The sequence below is a fragment of the Pelodiscus sinensis genome, chromosome 19, assembly GCF_049634645.1.
Source record: "Pelodiscus sinensis isolate JC-2024 chromosome 19, ASM4963464v1, whole genome shotgun sequence".
NCBI lineage: Eukaryota > Metazoa > Chordata > Testudines > Trionychidae > Pelodiscus > Pelodiscus sinensis.
In genome coordinates, this window is record NC_134729.1 from 16,094,493 (window position 1) to 16,115,356 (window position 20,864).

Here is a 20,864-nt window from a genome sequence, read left to right on the forward strand (position 1 = left end):
GTAGCACTTTAAAGACTAACAAGATGGTTTATTAGATGATGAGCTTTCGTGGGCCAGACCCACTTCCTCAGATCAAATAGTAATCATCTCACCCAATGGACACTAACCCAACTCCCGGGCCCTACCCCCCCCCAGCCTGGGGACAGTCCTTGCCTATCTTCTTTTGTCTCTCTTTCTGGGAACAAGGTTCTTATCTGCTCAGGCGGGGACTCTGAGTCATTGGGAATCACACATCACACCATACAGCCCACAGGAACACTGAGTTACAAAGTAGACAGCACCCACTATGTCACACCCATGAAAGCTCATGATCCCATGGACAGGTTTTGTTAGTCTTTAAGGTGCTACCTACCAGACTATTGGTTGTTTTTTAAAAGTGAAAAGCCTTCCTGCTTGCCAGACCCATTAGCAGAACATTGAACCTGTGAAAGAGCCACTAAGTGGTAATGAAACCATTTCACAGGTATGTGCCAAGTCTATTTATGGACAAAAGGAGTTGTGCGCTATGTGTCTACAGGACTTACATATATTAAATGTTTGCTTTCAATATTTCATTTGTTTGTTGCTGAAGAGTATAAAATCACTTCTCTAAAAAATCCGTGCCTGGCTATTGAGCTGCACAGTCTGAGTATTCACCTTTACCTATGTACATAAGAATGTATGTTGATGAAATACTAAAAATGCCCTCCACTCTTTTTCAAAGACTCAGAGCTAATGCGGTAGTGTGAGGCAGAGTCTTTCACGGTAGTCAGTGCAGTATGTTGATCTTAATGGATTGTTCACTTTCAGTCCTTTGGGTACGATGTCCATCTTCTTGCACTTGGATAGAAATCCTATCCTAATGCGGTAATGAGTCCTGTAGCATAGGAAAGTCAGAAAAGAGGGTTATCCTAGCTCTGACACTGATTAGTTATATAACCTTGGGCAAGTTAGTTCAGTCCTCTCTGTCAGTGTCTGTACAACAGGAAGAAAAAAATTTACTCGGCTTTGTAAACTATTTTGAGATCTATGGATTAAAACAGAGCTGGGAACCTTTTTTTGGGTTGGAGGCTGCTAGTTTTCCCCACCCCTGAATTAAAAAATGCTATCTACAAGGCTGGATCCTACAATGGGATCCACCCACCTTATGCCTGCGTGGAATCAGATGGACTTCATATGGCTAGATTTCTTAGCAGGATCAGCTTCACAGTACAAATAATCATTAGTCAGTTGAAGAAAGTCAATATCTGATTGTGCTATTAAAAACAATGATTTGAATAACAGAAATGAAGCAATACCTGTTCTGAGTTCATAGTTTCATCTTCTTGGAAAAGACTGACCATAATGAAGTAAAATTTTGTTTATTATGACATGCCAACAGTTATAACTGAACATTAGGAAAATACATCTGTTAAATAACATTTGAACATTTGAACTGAATTACAGAATTTGACTACTGACTCTAGCCCTCTACAGACTAAGGTTATTGCATAAAACTTTTCCATGTTATTGACTGCATTTGGGGGGTTGGTAATTTACTAAAACTCAACCCGAACTTCTTAAATGAAAGAATTCCTTCCTCATTTAGAAAAATAAGAATTGATCTAAACACATTAAACCATTCTGATTAGCTATAGATTAGTAGCTGGCAACTACTGGTAATCTTTCATCATTCTTCCTTCCCAAAGCCAGCTCCACCTGTTTATATTTTTATTGTAAAAAGAGACAGCTAAATTCCACATTAGACAAGTTTGGTTTACAACAGGATCAATTCCTCCCCTCCCCTCATGAACATACAGGTACTTAGCCAGGGTATTAAAACACAAGTCCTTTCTACACTAACATTACTGAGCTAATTCAGTAGAACATTGATAATGGTTTAAATCCAGGATTTAAGATTTTATTCAGTAAATAGAATGTAAGAACGAATTCTACCCTTGGTTTTTCTAATGATGGGAAGGTGGTGGTCAATTTAACAACACAGCTTTTTAAGCTTTTGGGGTAATCTGCTGAGGAGAGGTGTTCTCCCTCAGCCCATATTAACTGCAGCCATTTTAAACAACTCCCAAACTGACTGAAAACATACTTCTATCAAAACAGACACAGCAGAGATCAAACTGATAACTCTTATTTCATGGACCTTTTTTCAGATCCTTTGACCTGCTGGACAATGACTTTCATCATTTTCTCCATTTTGGTTTTTGTCAGTGCTTTTCTACAGTACCATATTTGGTCCCATATGCAGCACAAAGGTTTAGGAGACAAGTAAAATGGATCACGGTCATGATGCATATCCAGTGGCCGTCTCTTAGCATACTCCTTATAATCTCTGACTGGACAGTTGCCTGGATTATCAGGCTTAGCATAAATATATAGAACTGACTCCTCTGTGCTTGCCTGTGTGTTCAGATCATCTTTCCACTCCAAGTACTCTAATCCTTGCGCATTCTTTTTTAACACAATTTGCCCCCACCACAGGTTTGGAGTCTGACTGTGCGTGTTTGCCCCAAAACCTCGGATGATGTTCACGAGCATTAGGTGTAGAAATCCTTCGGGATGCATTCGACTCAGTATGCCCTTTTTACGAAGATTCTCTACATCTCTATCTGTCAGGTTTTCCAAAATATTCCAATCTCTCTCCCTCTCCTTCCGTGCTAGATGCTGGCACTTTGCCTTTAATGCTTCCTGAGATGCTGTGAACTCAGGCCCTTTACTCACACTATACTCGTACTTGTGCTCCTTGAGGTATCTGTCTATACTGCTCTGAAAGAAGAATAAAGAGTTGGCGGAAAACTCTGTACCATTCTGCTTCCTGACTCTAGTGTAGAAGGAGGCTAGGTAATTATCAAGGTCTGCAGGAGGCAGTGTGAAGATCTCACGCGTTTCAGAAGGATAATGAGAAGCCAACCAGTCTCTGAACATTTTTATATCACCAATATTACGAATTCTCTTACTCTCCGACTTCTTCAATGTCTCTAAAAGATAAGAGACAACTCGGTGGATAGAAACAACTACAGAGGCTATCAAAAGTATGTATGGTGAAGCAGAGCTGTGTTCGCTTCCGTTCTAAAGCATTCAAACATTCTGGATCTGTTATGATCATGCTCCTTTAAGATTTTGTTTTGGTTTTGTTATGGCATCCTCCCTCCCACCCATCCCACAGTTTGGACCACCTGTTGCCAACAGTAAGTTCTCTGGTGCAGGGATCTGTCATCTTTGTTGTTTTTCTGTACTGTGCCTAGTACAGCGAGGGCCTGATCTTTGATTGGCATGCCTAGGTTCTAATATATCAAATATTTAAAAACTCGCAATTCAAGGGAAGCAGCCTGAGGCCTTAAAGACATTTTACACCACTTTTTGAAATTATGAATTTTGTCCCTGTGCAGAGACATTTAAATTACGTGCCACTCTAAATGGGACCTTAAGACAGAACTTTCATGTGTGTGTTAGGAAGGCCTTGAATTTGACCCTGTATGATCTAAAAACTGATACTTAAGGACCAGGTGACAATCTGCAGCTCTTCCTTATAGAAGGAGTGACGTGAGTAAGGATTGCATGACTGCCACCAGGTTATGCTGCAAAGGTCCATGTGCCCTCTTGTGGATTTTTTCCCAGGTGTGACTAGGTTGGTGCTGAGGAGGTTCTGGAGCTGATGGCTGTGAATGCTGCTTGTTGGCATTGAGTCATTCGGTACATTATTTTGGTTTAATGACTCTTTTATCTGCACAGAGGGTGTGGATTTTACAAATCTAAATATTGCTGCTTCCTTTTGTGGAAAACTATTGAGGGGTCTATTTGAGGAAATAAAAGGCGTAAATCATTGCACACTGAGTCTGCAAGCTAAGGCTGAGGCTTTGTCTGAGTCTTCCGGCGCAGTATGTAAACAACCTCCACCGGGGGAGTAGCCCGCTCTGCTGAGAGCCTGCCCGCATTGGCATGTCACAGCGCTGTAACCTGCTGCACTTGGGGGTGAGGTGTGTTTTTCACACTCTGCGCCAGAAAGTTGCAGCGCAGGAAAGTGGCAGTGTAGACTTATCTTGAGATTAAGATAAAATGGATTATAACTCATTGTTCAGCAAAAACAACTATTGCATAAATGCCCCCAGGTGATTGCACAGTGGCTGTTGATGAGATATACTTAGTTTGTAAGGGCTTGTCTAAACAAACATCCTATCTTAATCCAAATTCACATTCAAGTGTAGACAAGCCTCAAAACATCATTCTTGTACTCTGCACAATCAAGGGAGAATTATATCTAACCTTCTGCATCATAGACTCTTACAGCAGGTTTTCTCTGTCTTTAATGTACTGGCTTTGCCACAAAATCTAAATATAAGAAATCAGAACGGCCAGACCGGGTCAGACCAAAGGTCCATCTAGCCCAGTGTCCTGTCTGCCGACAGTGGCCAATGCCAGGTGCCCCTGAGTGAATGAACAGAGCAGGGAATCCTCAATTAATCCCTCCCATCACCCATTCCCAGCTTCTGATAAACAGAGACTAGGGACATCTTACTAAATATACATTTAGTAAGCACAACTCTGAATTTTCATATTGCTCTTGATGGCCGTTAGTCAAATAGAAAGAATCAATAGCTCAAACAGTGAAAAATTAAACCTACAACGCCTAGTTTTGAGACTATTTGCTTGAACTTTCAAAAGTTGGCTGGCTCTATATTTGCACCTGAATTTTTGCACGCATAAAAATAATTTGCATATATATCAGGCAGCTGTCCAACTGCCTGATATTTATGAGAAGCACCGTTTACAAACAATACATATCAGGTGCAAAGTTATTCGCTCTACAGAATGATCTCTAAAATCTTGGCTGATTATTCAATATTTTTAATCACTAAATTAAATTAGTATGGCTACGTCTAGACTGGCATGATTTTCCGGAAATGCTTTTAACGGAAAAGTTTTCCGTTAAAAGCATTTTTGGAACAGAGCGTCTAGATTGGCACGGACGCTTTTCCGCAAAAGCACTTTTGCACAAAAGCATCCGTGGCCAATCTAGATGCGCTTTTGCGCAAAAAGCCCCAACCGCCATTTTCGCGATCGGGGCTTTTTTGCGCAAAACAAATCTGAGCTGTCTACACTGGCCCTTTTGCGCAAAAGGACTTTTGCCCGAACGGGAGCAGCGTAGTATTTCTGCAAAAAGCACTGATTTCTTACATGAGATCGTCAGTGTTCTTGCGGAAATTTAAGTGGCCAGTGTAGACAGCTGGCAAGTTTTTCTGCAAAACTTGCCAGTCTAGACACAGCCAAGGTGTGCAATTGGCACTAAGAATCCATTACAGCCATACCTATGCTAAAATCACAATTGTGCTGTTTACTTCTAAAACGAAGCAGATTCATTCATTAATGGTTCCCAATATTTGCTAAGAAAGATTGTTTCTGTTTCTTTCTTCTCACCTGGCCCCAAGCTGCTGCAGGGAGAGAGGGCTGAGGTTGTCCTCTCTCCAGGAGGCAGCCTGCACACTGAACCCCTCATCCTCAGCCCTACCCCAGAAAGATGATTTAAACGAAGAAAAACAAAACTTAATTGAGTTAAGGACCCAAGCAACACCACATAAATCTTCTAGCACCCTAGAAACCTGTTAGTCTTTAAAGTGCAACTGGACTCCTTGTTGTTTTTACTTTTATTCAGGTGCTCAGATATGGATTTAGGTGGCTAAACGGAGCCACCCAAATAGTCATATTCTGGCTAAAAGAGACATATACTAAAAAGCCCACCCAGGAATAAAACTCCAGAAATCTTACTTTTGTTTGAAGATACAGGCAGATTGTCCTCTGAGTTTTCATTCTCCAGAGTAGGCAGGGCTGAAGAATTTGCAGCATTCAGTGGTCCCGGCTGTTTGCTCTTCTCAGGAGGTATTTCAGCATAGTTCCCAGCTACTCCGGTTCCTGATGTGGCACATGTTGATGGGCACAGCTGGAGCTGTTGATGAACAGCTCCAGTGGGTGCAGTGTCATAGAAAACCATGAATGTGGATGGCTCAAACTGGGCCTTTGTTTCCACACTGGAGACAGGAAATGGCTTTAACTTTTCTTTGGACACTGTTGATTCATAGGAATCTCTTGCTTTAGAGGTTTTGCTCTTGGCCTTTGTGGGATGAAGAGCAGTTAACTTCAAGCAGTTGTGTTCCAGAATCCTATAAGCGCTGTCCTCTAAAGTCTCCCCTTGTAAACATGGAATTACTGCAGCCTTTTCTTTAAAGACAGAAACTGTCGTCTGGATGGTTGCTTCCTTGCTACTGACCTTACCATCTCCATGAATTTGCAGTTCTTCCTCAGCAGACGTTTCTTTATTTTGGACTACTCTTTCAGAATCACAATTACTTCTGTATATTGGGTCTCCAGCTTCAAATTCTTCTTCATCTGAGATCTCTTGCCGGTCCTCTCTGCTTTCTGGCTCATCATTATCTGGGTCGGTTTTGACATGACACTCATTTGATGGGAGACTCAGCTCTGCTGCAAAGCATGGCCTCGTAGAGAAGTTGTCTTTCTGAGGAAGTGCTTCACTTTGCTTTGCTTTTGGCACTGTTGTATCAGACATTACACAGAATGCATCCTCTTTCCTCTGCATTACTTCGGGGGATCTGCTACTCGAGCCCATGTTAATAGAATCAGCTTTCTTTTGTTCAAAAGGGGAGACTACCCTGTATCTCTTTTCACTTACATTATGTTCCATTGACCAGGAGTCATAGCTTCTGGACCTCTTTCTTTGTTCTACAGCTTCCTCCCTTTCCTCCTGGCTTCTGAAATATAACGCCCCACACGGCCAGTGATATGCATGCCCAGACTCACATATCCACAAAACAGAGTTGTCCCTGGTGGGATGTCCCATATTCTGTATAATCTCCAAGCCTGGGATCTGGCTGCAGATAGTGCCATGAGTATGTGCCCAAGTCACTAAATTAGAGAGATCCATGGCAACCGAGCTGACATTGTTGTACACGTCATCACAAACGTTCTCACTCTGCAAAAGGGTTAGAATTATCTTAAGATACATAAGAAAAACAGGATGATTTTAGCAACAATTAGAGGGAGCTGTTCTCAATCCCATCTATTAAGTTTTAAATATTAGAATAATTAGCTTGATGAAACTCGAGAAACTTTTCAAATAAATGATTTGTTTGAAACGTTTCTTTGTTCAGCTGTAAGAGATGGAAGGTAATTTGTGGATATTGTGCAATTCATCAAGTAAGTTAATAAATATAAACACAACATACAACTTGCACGTGTATCCTACCATGACCTGAGCAAGTTTAATGTGGAGGGTATCTGAATGAAATGGGAAATATGATTGTGTTTTCGAACATGCATGGATTGGGTGAAACCATTCAGCCAAGTCTGCCATCGTGAAATTAATGGTAACCATTCACAACTAAAAAAATAACTGAATTTATAAATCATTCCCAAGGTGTACAATGGCTCTGTGCAATAACTTCATAATTGTGGTATATAATAAGTATATAATCAAACAAACTCAAAACTACTCACAGGACAAACAGCAAGGAGTGTTATATAAGTAAAAGGGCAAAACAATTTTTAATTCACACAAATCTATATTTAAACAAATACAGTTGAACGTCCATTGACCTACGGTGTATTTTAAAGTGTACTCACCATGGTTTTATCTGATGGAGTATATGTTCAGTGGAGGTTCCAGGGGTAAATGTATATTTCAGCAGTCCTTCCTTTCACAAAACCTACAATAAGAATCATACATATTTTTTACTTTTTTATTTTTAGAGGCAAGTTCCACTCCAGTAAACTTTTCAATATTCACTAAGCACAAACTAAATAATCCCAGTCCTGGAAATACTTCACTAATGTGAGCAGTACCATTGAACTTAATTGGACCACACAGAGGAGGAGTTACTCATGTCAATTTAAAAGAAACTATATTAATTAGGAAAACAGATTTTTTTTTTAATTTAAATATATTTCTGTACTACTGGAAACCTACACACAATAGCGCTGTGATGGGTCTTGTTTAATTCTTCAAGCTGAGAAAAACCAGGAAAAGAAACATAAGCAATTAAAACCAAATTAAATTTTAAAATTATTTAACTTTTAATAATTAAAGTTGCTAGCTACATAAGTAAGGAATTTTTTGTGTAATTCCTATTTATCCCAGTAGACTCAGGTGCAAATTTTAAGAGATTCTTCCTCCACACAGGCTTTTCTGAAAATCTTAGCCTTATTTCATTAACGCCTGTATGGGAGGATCAAGAAGAGAATCCTTCAAAGTTACTGTTAACGAGTACATGATAGCCGAGTCAAGAGGGTTTATTCCGGAAGTGCCTGTCTTCAAGCACGCTTTCTTGCCTACAATGGCTCAGTAAGACCTGAAGAGGAATTCTGTGTAAACCTGTCTCTCTCTCCAACAGAAGTTTGTCCAATATCAATATTATCTTACCCACCTTGTCTCTATGATGGCTTCAGACGCCATCCATCTACCAAACTCTGCCCCTGGCCCCCTGCTGAGCTCAGGGCCTGGTTTTGGGCAGCAAGGCAAACACAGCTGGAAGACTGACAGCAAGGAGTGCTGGCTGGAGAAAGGAGAGATCCTCTCCAGGGTGTCTGGGGGCTCTTCAGGGACACGCGCCCGCTGGAGGTCTGAAGATGGTAAGCTGCCTGAGGCTCGCCATGGCGGAGGAGGGTGGGAAGCTGCTAAAGCAGGTGTACAGACTGTTTTACGAACCTCTTTCTCTGATGCTAGGTGAGTCTTGTTGAGATTAACCGGCCGGTCGGGTGAGAACGCGGAAGGCCCACAGGCTGCCCAAGGGCCCACGCTCCCAGCCGGGCCTGCGGGGTAAGCACGGTTGATGAGCCCAGGGCCTGGACTGACAGCGGAGAGGGGCCTGATTCTGCTGCACGTGAGCTATTGGCTGGGGCCTGGCAGCTGCAGCCCTGTACCCATAAAAAGCAGGCTGTGGGGGGAACCAGGGCATCAGTGGGGCGGGCAGCTGGGGCAGAGGGGAAACTGGAGGAAGTCGGGGCATATGGGGCGGGGGAGGAGAAAGGAGAACCCCGTCCCTCCCCCGACACCCCCTCACCTCCCGCAGGGGCAGACGGGCCGTGCCAGCCTCCCGCCCGGCCTGGCTGCAGCAGGGAAGCGCTGGGGAAGAGGCCTCTCCTGACACGGCAGCCTCTGGCAGCGAGGAGGAGGAGCTGAGGGGAGCGCTCCAGCAGGGCTTTGGGGGGGAGCTGCTGCACGGTCCGGACGCCGTGCCGTCGGCCTGAGGTGCAGCACACACCTCCAGCGGGGGTGGCAGCCACGCAGGCCTCCCCGGGCTCCTGGCAGATGTGCCACCAGCGTGACCGGAAGGGAGCCCAGGGAAGATGAGAGAGTAGCTCCCTTGTGCCGTCGCGGGGCTCTCCCTGGGACTGCCCAGCGCTGTGATATGGGCACCTGGCCACTGGAATAAGAGGCCAAGCACTCAGAAGAGTGCAGAATAGAGACACGTTTTACCAGTCCACAACATCCAAGCAACGCCGATGCCACGCTGGCGCTGTCTAAGGCGCCGAGCTGGCAAGGCACAGAAGCCCACTTTTAAAGTTAAGCAGGTGCTTACATTCCAGTGACCCAAAAATTATCATGTGCTTTGCTGAATTCAGGGCCTAAATGAGGGGGAGAGGGGGGATCAAAGCAGTGTGGGAGACTTTAAACATACCGGGCAGAAAGCCCATCGTCACATGGGGATTCTAGGCTTTTAAAAATGGCCTAAAATAATTAATCAAAAATAACAAGAGAGATCTTGTTCCAGATGAATGCGGACAAGGGTCAAATAACCTAATGACAAATACCTGTGTAAGCAGGGGATGAAAGAACGCTTCCATTTCAGCTTGTGGGAAGGGGAGAGAAACCCTGGGTGTGTCTATGTAAATACATTTTGCCCCTGCTTTCCTCAGCTCTGTTAGCTATTCAGCAGAGGGAGTGGAATTTTGCTCATTGTAATCAACTTGGCTGGTGTTTGGTCACAAAGTGTGTTAATACAAATGGCAATATCTGTAATTTTGTGGGAATACAAAAGAAGAGAGTCAGTACTTAACCTGGCACAAAGGAGAGAGAGACTCTGTCAGTGGAAAGAAACTTGGATGGACAGAGGCTCCACTTCCGGAGGCCTGGGAGGTTAAGCTGGGTAGGGTAAGGCAATGAGTTAGCAGGCTATAGGCCTTTAAGATGTGAGGTGCAAGACTGCTTCATTGACAGAGCTAAAGATAGGATCCATAAGGAGTCTGTTTGAATAGTTAAATTTACTGCAGTGAATGCTGGAACTTCTTGTGGCTGGATTGTGCTTTGAGCCAAGAGCAGCAATCACTGGCTACATCTACACTGCAGGCTTCTTGTGCAAGAAAGCTGTGTCTAGACTGGCCAGTTTTTCTGGAAAATCAGCTGCTTTTCCGGAAAAACTTGCCAGCTGTCTACACTGGCTGCTTGAATTTCTGCAAAAGCACTGACTTCCTACTGTAAGAAATCAGTGCTTCTTGCGGAAATACTATTCTGCTCTCATTCAGGCAAAAGTCCCTTTTGCGCAAAGCTTTTGCACAAAAGGGCCAGTGTAGACAGCTCAGATTTGCTTTGCGCAAAAAAGCCCCAATCGCGAAAATGGCGATCAGGGCTTTTTTGTGGAAAAGTGCATCTAGATTGGCACGGACGCTTTTCCGCAAAAAGTGCTTTTGCGGAAAAGCGTCCGTGCCAATCTAGACGCTCCGTTCCAAAAATGCTCTTAACGGAAAACTTTTCCATTAAAAGCATTTCCGGAAAATCATGCCAATCTAGACGTAGCCGAACTGTTTTGCGGAAGAGTTCTTGTGCAAAAGGTCTTCCACAAGAGCACGTCCACACTGCCACGTGCTTTTGTGCAAGGGTGCCCATGACAGTGTGGACGCTCTCTTGCGCAAGAAAGCTCTGATGACCATTTTAGCCATAGGGGTTTCTTGCACAAGAAATTCATGTTGCCTGTCTACACTGCCTTCTTCTGGAAGAGCTCTTGTGTAAGAGGGCTTATTCCTCGTGGGGAGAGAAATAACTCTTCTGGAAGAAGCCCTGGTTTCTGATGCTATACTGTAAATTTACTTGCACAAGAACGCGTGTGCAGTGTAGACACTCTGCAAGTTTTTGCGCAAGAACAATTGTTCTTTTTTTTGCGCAAGCACAGCCCTCGGCTAGCCTGAGGCAGCAGCTCCACACACTAAGTCCTAATCTGATGCCCTGCCGGCACTGCTTCCGGCCATCCTTAACCTCAGTTCAGGGTCCACTATGTGTGGACATGCTAGTTCGAATTAGCAAAACGCTAATTCGAACTAGTTTTTAAGTCTAGATGCGTTAGTTCGAATTAGCTTAGTTCGAATTAACTAATTCGAACTAAGTTAGTTCCAATTAGTGCTGTAGTGTAGACATACCCTCAGAGTTCTTTGAAGGGGTTAACAAACATGCGGACAAGGGGGATCCAGTAGATATAGTATACTTAGATTTTCAGAAAGCCTTTGACAAGGTCCTTCACCAAAGGCTCTTGTGTAAATTACATGGCCATGGGATAAGAGGGAAGGTCCTTTCTTGGGTTGAGAACTGGTTAAAAGACAGGAAACAAAGGGTAGGAATAAATGGTAAATTTTCAGATTGGAGAGGGGTAACTAGTGGTGTACCTCAAGGGTCAGTCCTGGGACCAATCCTTTTCAACTTATTCATAAATGATCTGGAGAAAGGGGTAAGCAGTGAGGTAGTAAAGTTTGCGGATGATACCAAACTGTTTAGGATAGTCAAGACAGAAGCAGACTGTGAGGAACTCCAAAAAGATCTCACCAAACTGAGTGATTGGGCAACAAAATGGCAAATGAAATTTAATGTGGATAAGTGTAAAGTAATGCACATCGGGAAAAATAACCCCAACTATACGTACAGTATGATGGGGGCTAATTTGGCTACGACAAATCAGGAAAGAGATCTTGGAGTTACTGTGGACAGTTCTCTGAAAACTTCCACACAGAGTGCAGCGGCGGTCAAAAAGGCAAATAGGATGCTAGGAATTATTAGGAAAGGGATAGAAAATAAGACCCAGAATATCTTACTGCCCCTGTATAAAACTATGGTACGCCCACATCTTGAATACTGTGTACAGATGTGGTCTCCTCACCTCAAAAAAGATATTTTGGCCTTGGAAAGGGTTCAGAAAAGGGCAACTAAAATGATTAGGGGTTTGGAACGGGTCCCATATGAGGAGAGGTTAAAGTGACTGGGACTTTTCAGTTTAGAAAAGAGGAGACTGAGGGGAGATATGTAGGAATAAGAGATAGTAGGAATAAGAAGTAGGAATAAGAGATCCTCCGGAAAAGAAGTAGGAATAAGAGATCCTCGGGGCCAGTGTAGACGCTCTTTTCTAAAAGCCGGAAAAAAGCGGCGGACATTTTTATTTAAATGCCGCGGGGGATATTTAAATCCCCCGTGGATTTCCCTATTACGACCTGTAAAATTAGCATGCCCCTTTCGGAAAAGGAGCCAGTGTAGACGTAGCCCAAATGAAATTAATGGGGAGCAGGTTTAAAACTAATAAAAGAAAGTTCTTCTTCACACAGCGTGTAGTCAACCTGTGGAACTCCTTGCCAGAGGAGGCTGTGAAGGCTAGGACTATAATAGAGTTTAAAGAGAAGCTAGATAATTTCATGGAGGTTAGGTCCATAAAAGGCTATTAGCCAGGGATAAAATGGTGTCCTTGGCCTCTGTCTGTCAGAGGCTGGAGAGGGATGGCAGGAGACAAATCGCTTGATCCTTGTCTTCAGTCCACCCTCTCTGGGGCACCTGGTGCTGGCCACTGTCGGCAGACAGGCTACTGGGCTAGATGGACCTTTGGTCTGACCCAGTACGGCCGTTCTTATGTTCTTTGTTTGTACAGCTTCCTGCATTTGTACAGATCTTAAAAATGTCCTTAAGTGACATTTGGGGGTTTTTTTTTAATTCCTTTTTCCTCTCCTTTCCTAGTAGTCTTGATTTGATTCTGTTTCTCTTTAGTCTTTTAATGTTTATTTCTCACTTTTAGTTCAAGAGTCAGGAATAAGGTTAGCAAATACACAGTCTGGGGGCATTTCCACCTCTTGACAAGACAAAACGGGAAACTGGAACAATCCTAGTAAGAAAAGCAGGATTTAGAGCACTGTTCACTTAGGCTATGTCTGCACTACTAGGTTATTTCGAAATAATAACTTCTGAAATAATGATTTTGAAATAAGCTTATTCCTTTTTACAAGCAGGAGTGATTATTTCGAAATAACAGGCTTGGTAGTGTGGAGGCTTCTCTTGTTATTTTGAAATAACTCCCCCGTGTCGACATGCCCTTGGCTTAGTCCTATGAGAGACAGCCACTTTTCCCACTGCATGTGCCAGCTAGTAAATGCTGTAGTAAATGCTCTGCTAGTAAATGCTACTCCACAGAAACCTCACTGTTTGGCCTCATACATTTTGACAGAATTAGGCACTGTCTTGGTTTTTACTTTTGTCAGAATCCAGATCCTCTCTGCCACAGGTGCTGTGATTCTCTCCCATGCTTGTTACCGAGCCACTATTCTTGCAGTGTGGCGAAGCTCCCGGAGGCAATTATTATTTTAATTTATTTATTAAGTATGACAGAGCTGGCATAGGAGTGCCTAGATCTAATAAAATGTAATCAGGCACTAAAACAGATGTAGTATGTGGAGAAATTAATTACAAAATATTCAATTATATAAACAGAGCCTCAGCTTTTACCACCCTGAGAAGGAGCATGAAGGAAACAAATTAAAAGGAAACAAATTATGGAGCAGCTCATCAAACACTTTTACTAAAAACACTAAAATGTAGAAAATAACTTTAAGTCCTGATCCTGCAAACACTTACATATGGGATGGGAGCAGTTGCACAAGGGAAAACTTGTGCAATATAAAATTACACACACATTTGCAGAACTGGGGTCTTATTTTTGCATAGGGCTTTCATCACTCTTGGACTGCTAGGCTCCAGTTCTGTACTGTACATGAGCATGCTTCTGCAGAGCTCATTGCAGGATTGGGGCCTTGCTTTGTTCTTTATACCCATATATGCAAATAATCACTCTTCCATCACTGAAGAACTGGAAGACGGATGCAGGATGTCAAAAGTGCATTTCTCAAAGACACTCACGGTGTTCTTAACTCACAATTTTAAAAAAATCTCATAATATTTGGTCTTCTTCCTTAAAGCTCCAGCTTCTAGAATCATGTCCTTAGCTTTAATTTATTTAAGTACGTGTCAGTCCTTAGAGCTGCAGAAAAACACTTGAGCAAATAAAGAGAACGCATAATGTGTAGGCTTTTATGCAAAAGAATCATGATAGGGTGGCGCTTTGTCTCATGATTCTTGAATGGCGGAGCTGGCAAACCTGCCATAGTAATTTGTTTCTGAAAACAAGATAACTTAAATTTAAATTACAGTTAAGATGTGTTTTGTAGTTTACAATTTAGGGGCAAAGTCTTGTTAAAATGTAGCTAACAAACCTATGCACTAACAGATTTCCTCCAGCAGAGTGTGCTACACTTTTAATAATTGCTAGGAAGGGCCAATTGATTTTAGTCATATTTTAGGCTTACACCCAACCCAGACAGAAAGCACTCCCTTTGTGTGAGGGGCTGACTGAAAAGCATGTTTACCCATCTCCCTTTGGCCTAGGCTAATGAAGAAAACAATGTTCTGATCCTGATTCAGAGACAATCTTACTCTGAATCCATGGGCCACTTTTCTCCTAAATGTAAACTTGGTAAGGGTAAAAATACCCTCCCCCAAAATGCCGTTCTCTAGAGCTGCAAAAAAACCAAAACCAAAACCCACCCCACCACACACAAAGTACCACACACCTAAAAATATCAATAATTAATACAAAGTCCTAAACTTAGCTTTCCTGGCTGTGCTTCAAGAAGCTTGCTATATTAATGCTAAAACACCAGTACAATTCTAGGTTGACTAATAGTATTATTGCAGCTGAATTCAGTAACATTTCCATTTATAAGCCTTCTATGTGACAGGTTTGTATCTTAGTTCTTTTGTACCTGGCTGAAACTTGGCATAAAAATTCCTCAGTGGAAGACTGCAGATTTTGTCCCTTCAAAAAAATCCCTTCTGAATTTGGAATAGGCATTTATGTCTTTTTTTAACAATGGTTAAAAATCACTGCATTATTCCAATTCCAGGTAATGGTGAGCATTTTTTTAATAAAAATTCCTCTAAAAATACTGAAGTAACATAGGCTACTTCCCTAGTAATATTAATGAAGAAATTAAGCGGTGCTTTATATTGGAGGTAGCACACTCCAGTGCTAAGGGGACTAGAGTGGGAGCTTTGAGCCCCGCGTTCTAGTCCCAAGGATATGCTGTATGATCTTGGGCAAATTACTCTTCTCCACTCCTCTGTGCCTCAGTTTTTCTAAATAGAATATGCAGGTGTTGCCCTATCTTTCAAGATGTTTTGGACAAAGAGTGTCCTATTAGTTATTAAATGGTGAAGATGCGCCTTGTAACGAAGCCTTGTTGAGACATTGCCATTTGAATTGTAAAACACAACACACATCTTAACCATTAAGATCACATTCTCTACTAACCCGACTTTCTCCAGGGTTTTGCCTTTTTAGAGAACTTTGGGTATGTCTAGACTGCAGGCTTTTGTCGACAGAAGTTTTGTTGACAGATACTGTTGAAAAAGCTTCTGTCAACAAAGAGCATCTAGACTACAGCCAGTTCCGTCGACAAAGCAAGCCGCTTTGTCGACATGACAGTGTAGACCCATGGTCCCCAACACGGTGCCCACGGGCGCCATGGTGCCCGCGGGGGCATTTGCATGTGCCCGCCAGGTGCTCGGGGCTGGCCTGGCCCCGGGCACATGGCGCATGGTGAGCGCTGGCCCCAGGCGCGCGGTGCTTGGGGGGGGAGGGAGCGCCGGCCCCGGGCGCATGGCGCTTGGCGGGGGGAGCGCCGGCCCCGGGCACATGGTGTTTGGCGGGGGGAGCGCCGGCCCCGGGTGTGCGGCGCTTGAGGGTGGGGGCGCCGGCCCCGGGCGCGCGGCCCTTGGAGGGGGCACCGCCCCCGGGCGCGTGGCTATGGGGGGGGCCCCGCCCCCGGGCATGCAGCTATGGGGGGGGCCGCCCCCGGGCGCGCAAGTGTCCCCGCCCCCTGGCGCCCAGCGGGCGAACAGCCACGCCCCCTGGTGGGGCTCGTTCCCTTTTTAGCACTCCCATGGGTGCACAGAGCACAATGATGAGGCGGAACGGGGGACAGAAAGCACTCAGAGGAAAACCAGATGCTTCTATGAAAATAGTTTTCTGGTACCTAGAGGCCTTTGAGGCGGCAGAATTCCTTGTATGCAGTGAGTCTCCTCTGGAAAGGATTTGGCTGCCCAATTCTGGCACTGAGGACAGCACAGGGAATTTTCAAAGCGGACTGTGTGTGGGAAAGAGAAGTTACTCACCCTGTGCAGTAACTATTGTTCTTTGAGATGTGTGTCCCCGTGGATGCTCCACAGTTGGTGTTGGGCTCGTCCTGGCACCACAGATCAGAGACTTTGAGAGCAGTGATCAGGTGGGCTGCGCATACGCGAGCGGAGAGCGGCGCTCCCGCCTTTGAAGTAGCGTGCACAGCCTGCTTCTCCTCCGTTTCTTCTTTGACATCCTTGTGGGCTGCTATTATTGCCCGAAGGAGTGGGGAGGAGGGTGGGTAGTGGAGTGCCCCCGGGGACACACATCTCTAAGAACAATCGTTAGTGCACAGGGTGAGTAACTTCTCTTTCTTCTTCAAGTGATGTCCCTCTGGGTGCTCCACAGTTGGTGACTGTGTAGCAGTGCCCGTTGAGATGGGCGATGGGCTTCATGTAATTGCTACAAACTGTGGAGAGAACTGCAGTGGCTACCGTGGTGTCTGTTGTGGAGCATGGCGGAATAGCGTAATGCTTTACAAGGTGTGATTAGACGACCATGTCGCTGCTCTGCACACTTCCTGGAGCGAGGCTCCCTTTAGGAAAGCAGCTGATGTCGCCATGGCTCTGGTAGAGTGGGCCCTTGGAGTCGCTGGTAATGCCCTATTCTGGAGCGAGTAGCAGGTGGTAATGCAGGATGTTATTAGCTTTGATATATGCTGAGAAGACAGTGGTTTTCCCTCGGACCTTTCAGCCAGGGATACCAGCAATCTTTGAGATGATCGAAAGGGCTGAGTCCTATCAAGATAGAAAGCAATTGCCCTTCTGACGTCCAGGGTGTGTAATATGGTTTCTTCTCTGGAACGGTGCGGTTTTGGATAGAAAGTGGGAAGGACTATCGGTTCATTGATATGGAATTCCGAGCTCACTTTGAGTAAGAAGAACTAATGTGGCCGCAGAATGACCTTATGCTTGTGAATGGAGGCAGAGCTGCGAGTTCGCTGACCCGCCTTGCAGAAGTGATTGCCAGAAGGAATGTTTTCATGGTAAGAAAGGTAAGTGGTGCGGTTGCCATTGGTTCAAAGGATGGTCTTGTGAGCAAGTGTAGGACCAGTTCTAAGTCCCACGTGGGGAAATGGGTTTGCGAGGTGGGTGAAGGTTCTGTAGATCTTTCCAGAATCTTTTTGAGATGGGGTGTGCAAATAAGGAAAACCCATCAGTTGGAGGATGGAAGGCCGTAATGGCGGCCATGTGCACCCAGCGCAATGACATGGATACATTTTGTTGTTTCAGGTGCATGATGTACCCCAGTACTTGGTGGGGTGGCGCTCTGGGTGGTTCGAGTGCCCTGTGTGCGCGCCACTGTGTAAAGCCACTTGTATAGGTAACTCGTGCATGTCGTTTGTCTCCTGCTATGCAGTAGGGGATTTTTCTCTTGCTGGGAGTACTGTTTCTCAGCTTCCGAGAACCAGACAGTTACCATACTGTCAGGTGCAGCATATTTCTTTGGGGATGGAGTATTGACCCTTGGTTCTGGGAGAGCAGATCTGGGAGGTTTGGAAGTGGGCAGGGAGATTGTAGAGACAGGTGATAGAGACATGTGAACCATGTCTGTCAGGCTGGGGCCTGATCACACAAGCCCCGTCCGTCTGTATCTTCCAGAGGACTCTGGGAATGAGAGGAATGGGTGGGAAGGTGTATAATAGGTTGGCCCCAAGTGAGAAGCTGGGCTCTATGCCCACTCTCAAGCAGTACTGGGGCATTTGGAGTTCTGCCTGTTGGCAAAGAGAGCTATCTGCCGTCATCCCCACCGGTGGAACAGCTTGTGGGTGATCTGATCGTGTAGTTCCCACTCGTGTTCTGTGAGGAAGTTGCGGCTGAGGGTATCAGCCATAGTGGTCTTGTCTCCATGGTAATGTTGTGGTGGATGCACCAATTCCAAAGCCTGATCGCCTCTGCGCATAGCGACTGGGATCTCACCCCCCTTGGCGGTTGATGTAAAACATAGTTGTCATATTGTCAGTGAGGATACACATCAAAGAGTCTTGGGTGTATGGGAGGAAGTGCTTGCATGCGTTATGGACCGCTCGAAGCTCGAGCAGATTTATGTGGAGTCTGGACTCGTCTTTGGACCATTTCCCTTCTACAAACTGTTGTTGTAAGTGTGCACCCCATCCTATCAGTGAGGCGTCCGTAGTAATTTGTTTGGACAGCTGGTCCCCGTAGAAAGGCACCCCCTTGCAGAGGTTCTGTACCTGGGTCCACCATTGTAGGGAGGTGAAAACTTTTGGGGGAGGTGAAACGTGCCTATGGAGCTGATGGCTGGCTGGTGTGTACACTGAAGAGATCCAGTGTTAGAAACACCGGAAGCGCAGCCAGGCATGCAGGACAACATATGTGGTAGCTGCCATGTGCCCCGTAAGTTTGAGGCAAGTTATGATGCGTACCGTTGGGCTGGTGGTAACGATCGTAACGAGGTTTTTATATTGTCAAAACGGTGGTTGGGGAGATAACAGCTCGAGCTGTTGTGGAATCTATACGAGCCCCTATGAACGCCAGAGATTGTGTGGGACATAGTATGGATTTCTGCTAGTTGATAATGAAGCCCAGTGACTGAAGCGCGGTCCTCATGAATGCAGTCATGTCTCTCATGGTCCGTTATGAGGGACCTCGGATAAGACAATCATCTAGAGAAGGGAATTGTGATCCCATTGAGTCTGAGATTATTGTGGCGAGTGTAACCATTTTGAAGGGTTGCCTGTGAAGTTGTTTGTTTAATTGGCAGTGGGATGCAGGCTTGTGACCCATTGCCGTGCTGGTCAGCGCCTGTGGTGGTGGCATGGGTGCAGTCGTGACCCAAGGGATCTAGAGTTAGTGTGGAATACTGGAGGGTGACTGGAGCTAGCCCTGTCCGTTCTCAGTACCCTTGGTGAAGGTTGTGCCTTAGGTTGGCACTGTGGGGGGGACTTTGAGTGTGCCCACGGCGAGCCAGGTGCCATTAATGCCAATGGTGCCTCTCTCACCACAGGGCCCTTGCTAGGTGCTCTTTTTCTGGTAGCTGCTTTCGAGGGCTGTTTAGAGCTTGTTATTAAGGAAGTGCCTGGCTCATCTCCTTTGCTAATTCTTGAGGGGAGAGAGCGGGCTGGTGAGGGTCTAGTTTCCGAGATGAAGGGCTTGGAGGTTTGCCCTGAGGAGAAATCATGCTCGAGCCCTTATTGCCCCCTTGATAATTAGGGGGGTCCAGGGCTCTATCCTTAGACTGCGTGTGCACTGTGAGCTCTCTTTCCTTGCAAGCTCTTGTTGTCAGGCTACAGCAATGGACCCATTTCTGAGGTACATGTGTGTCTCACAAACAGCGTAGACATTTGCTGTGGGCATCAGAGGCTGGCATACATTCTCAGCATTTGCTGCATCTTTTTTCTTGAGGAGAGTCTGGCATGTCTCCCAGAGGGTAACTATAGTTGTATGAGCAGCGTTGACTGCTCGTGGCTCACTGGTTCTTGTCTTTTTTTTTTTTTTGGCTTGCTGCAGCTTGCCGCTGTGCGGCGGTAAAAGCTGGTGGCGGCTTTTTTTTTTCCTTTTCTTTTGCTGTTTGAAGAGAAGGAGTCTTGAGTGCCTCACGACTATCTATGTTGTTAAACAGCTTCAGAGGGTAGCCGAGTTAGTCTGTACAGGGTAAACTTAACAAACAACCCTCAAGTGGGATCTTGAGCACAGCCCACTTCTTCAGATGACCAGAGTTGAAACTCAGGTCATCTGAAGAAGTGGGCTATGCCCACGAAAGCTCATGATCCCATCTACATGTTTTGTTAGTCTATAAAGTGCCACCAGACCATTCATTGTTTGTTAAGTTTATGTTGTTAAAGTGCTTCTGATTTGTCTTGCATAGCGTGCTGAGGAGGAGAGAGTTGAGCTCCGTTTGTGGCTGAGGGCGGTGAAGAAGGAACTGAGGAGAAGCAGGCTGTGCACGCTACTTCTAAGGCAAGAGCACCGCTCTTCACTCGCACATGCGCGTCCCGCCCGATCACTGCTCTCAAAGTCTCCGATCTGTGGTGCCGGGATGAGTCCGACACCAACTGTGGAGCATCCCCTGGGACATCACTCGAAGAAGAAGGGCACTTTTTCTTGTTCTGACCTCAGCACTGAATGCCTAGGTCTGCACAGCCTCATGTCATAGAATCATAGAATACTAGGACTGGAAGGGATCTCGAGAGGTCATCGAGTCCAGTCCCCTGCCCCCATGGCAGGACCAAATACTGTCTAGACCATCCCTGATAGACATTTATCTGCTCTTAAATATCTCCAGAGATGGGGATTCCACAACCTCCCTAGGCAATTTATTCCAGTGTTTGACTACCCTGACAGTTAGGAACTTTTTCCTAATGTCCAACCTGAACCTCCCTTGCTGCAGTTTAAGTCCATTGCTGCTTGTTCTATCCTCAGAGGCCAAGATGAACAAGTTTTCTCC

The 20,864-nt window shown here is 45.1% G+C and overlaps 1 protein-coding gene across 5 annotated transcripts in view; it reads right to left on the reverse strand.

Annotated features, from left to right (window-relative positions):
* Nucleotides 1-1,324: 1,324 nt before the first annotated feature.
* LOC102448720 (uncharacterized protein KIAA1958-like) overlaps nt 1,325-20,864 on the reverse strand; it is a 39,479-nt gene continuing 19,939 nt past the window's right edge. For 3 of the 5 annotated variants that reach the window (XM_075902614.1, XM_075902615.1, XM_075902613.1), the window contains exons 2-4: nt 7,609-7,691; nt 5,740-6,958; nt 1,325-2,954 (exon numbers count right to left, since the gene is read on the reverse strand). In XM_075902614.1, the coding sequence (XP_075758729.1) occupies nt 2,107-2,954; nt 5,740-6,958; nt 7,609-7,611 (2,070 nt within the window). In that variant the 5' untranslated portion in view covers nt 7,612-7,691 and the 3' untranslated portion in view covers nt 1,325-2,106. Of the gene's footprint in view, nt 2,955-5,739; nt 6,959-7,608; nt 7,692-8,408; nt 8,506-9,044; nt 9,255-20,864 lie in introns of those variants that run through there. The other 2 variants (XM_025184030.2, XM_025184031.2) reach the window with 2 other exon arrangements.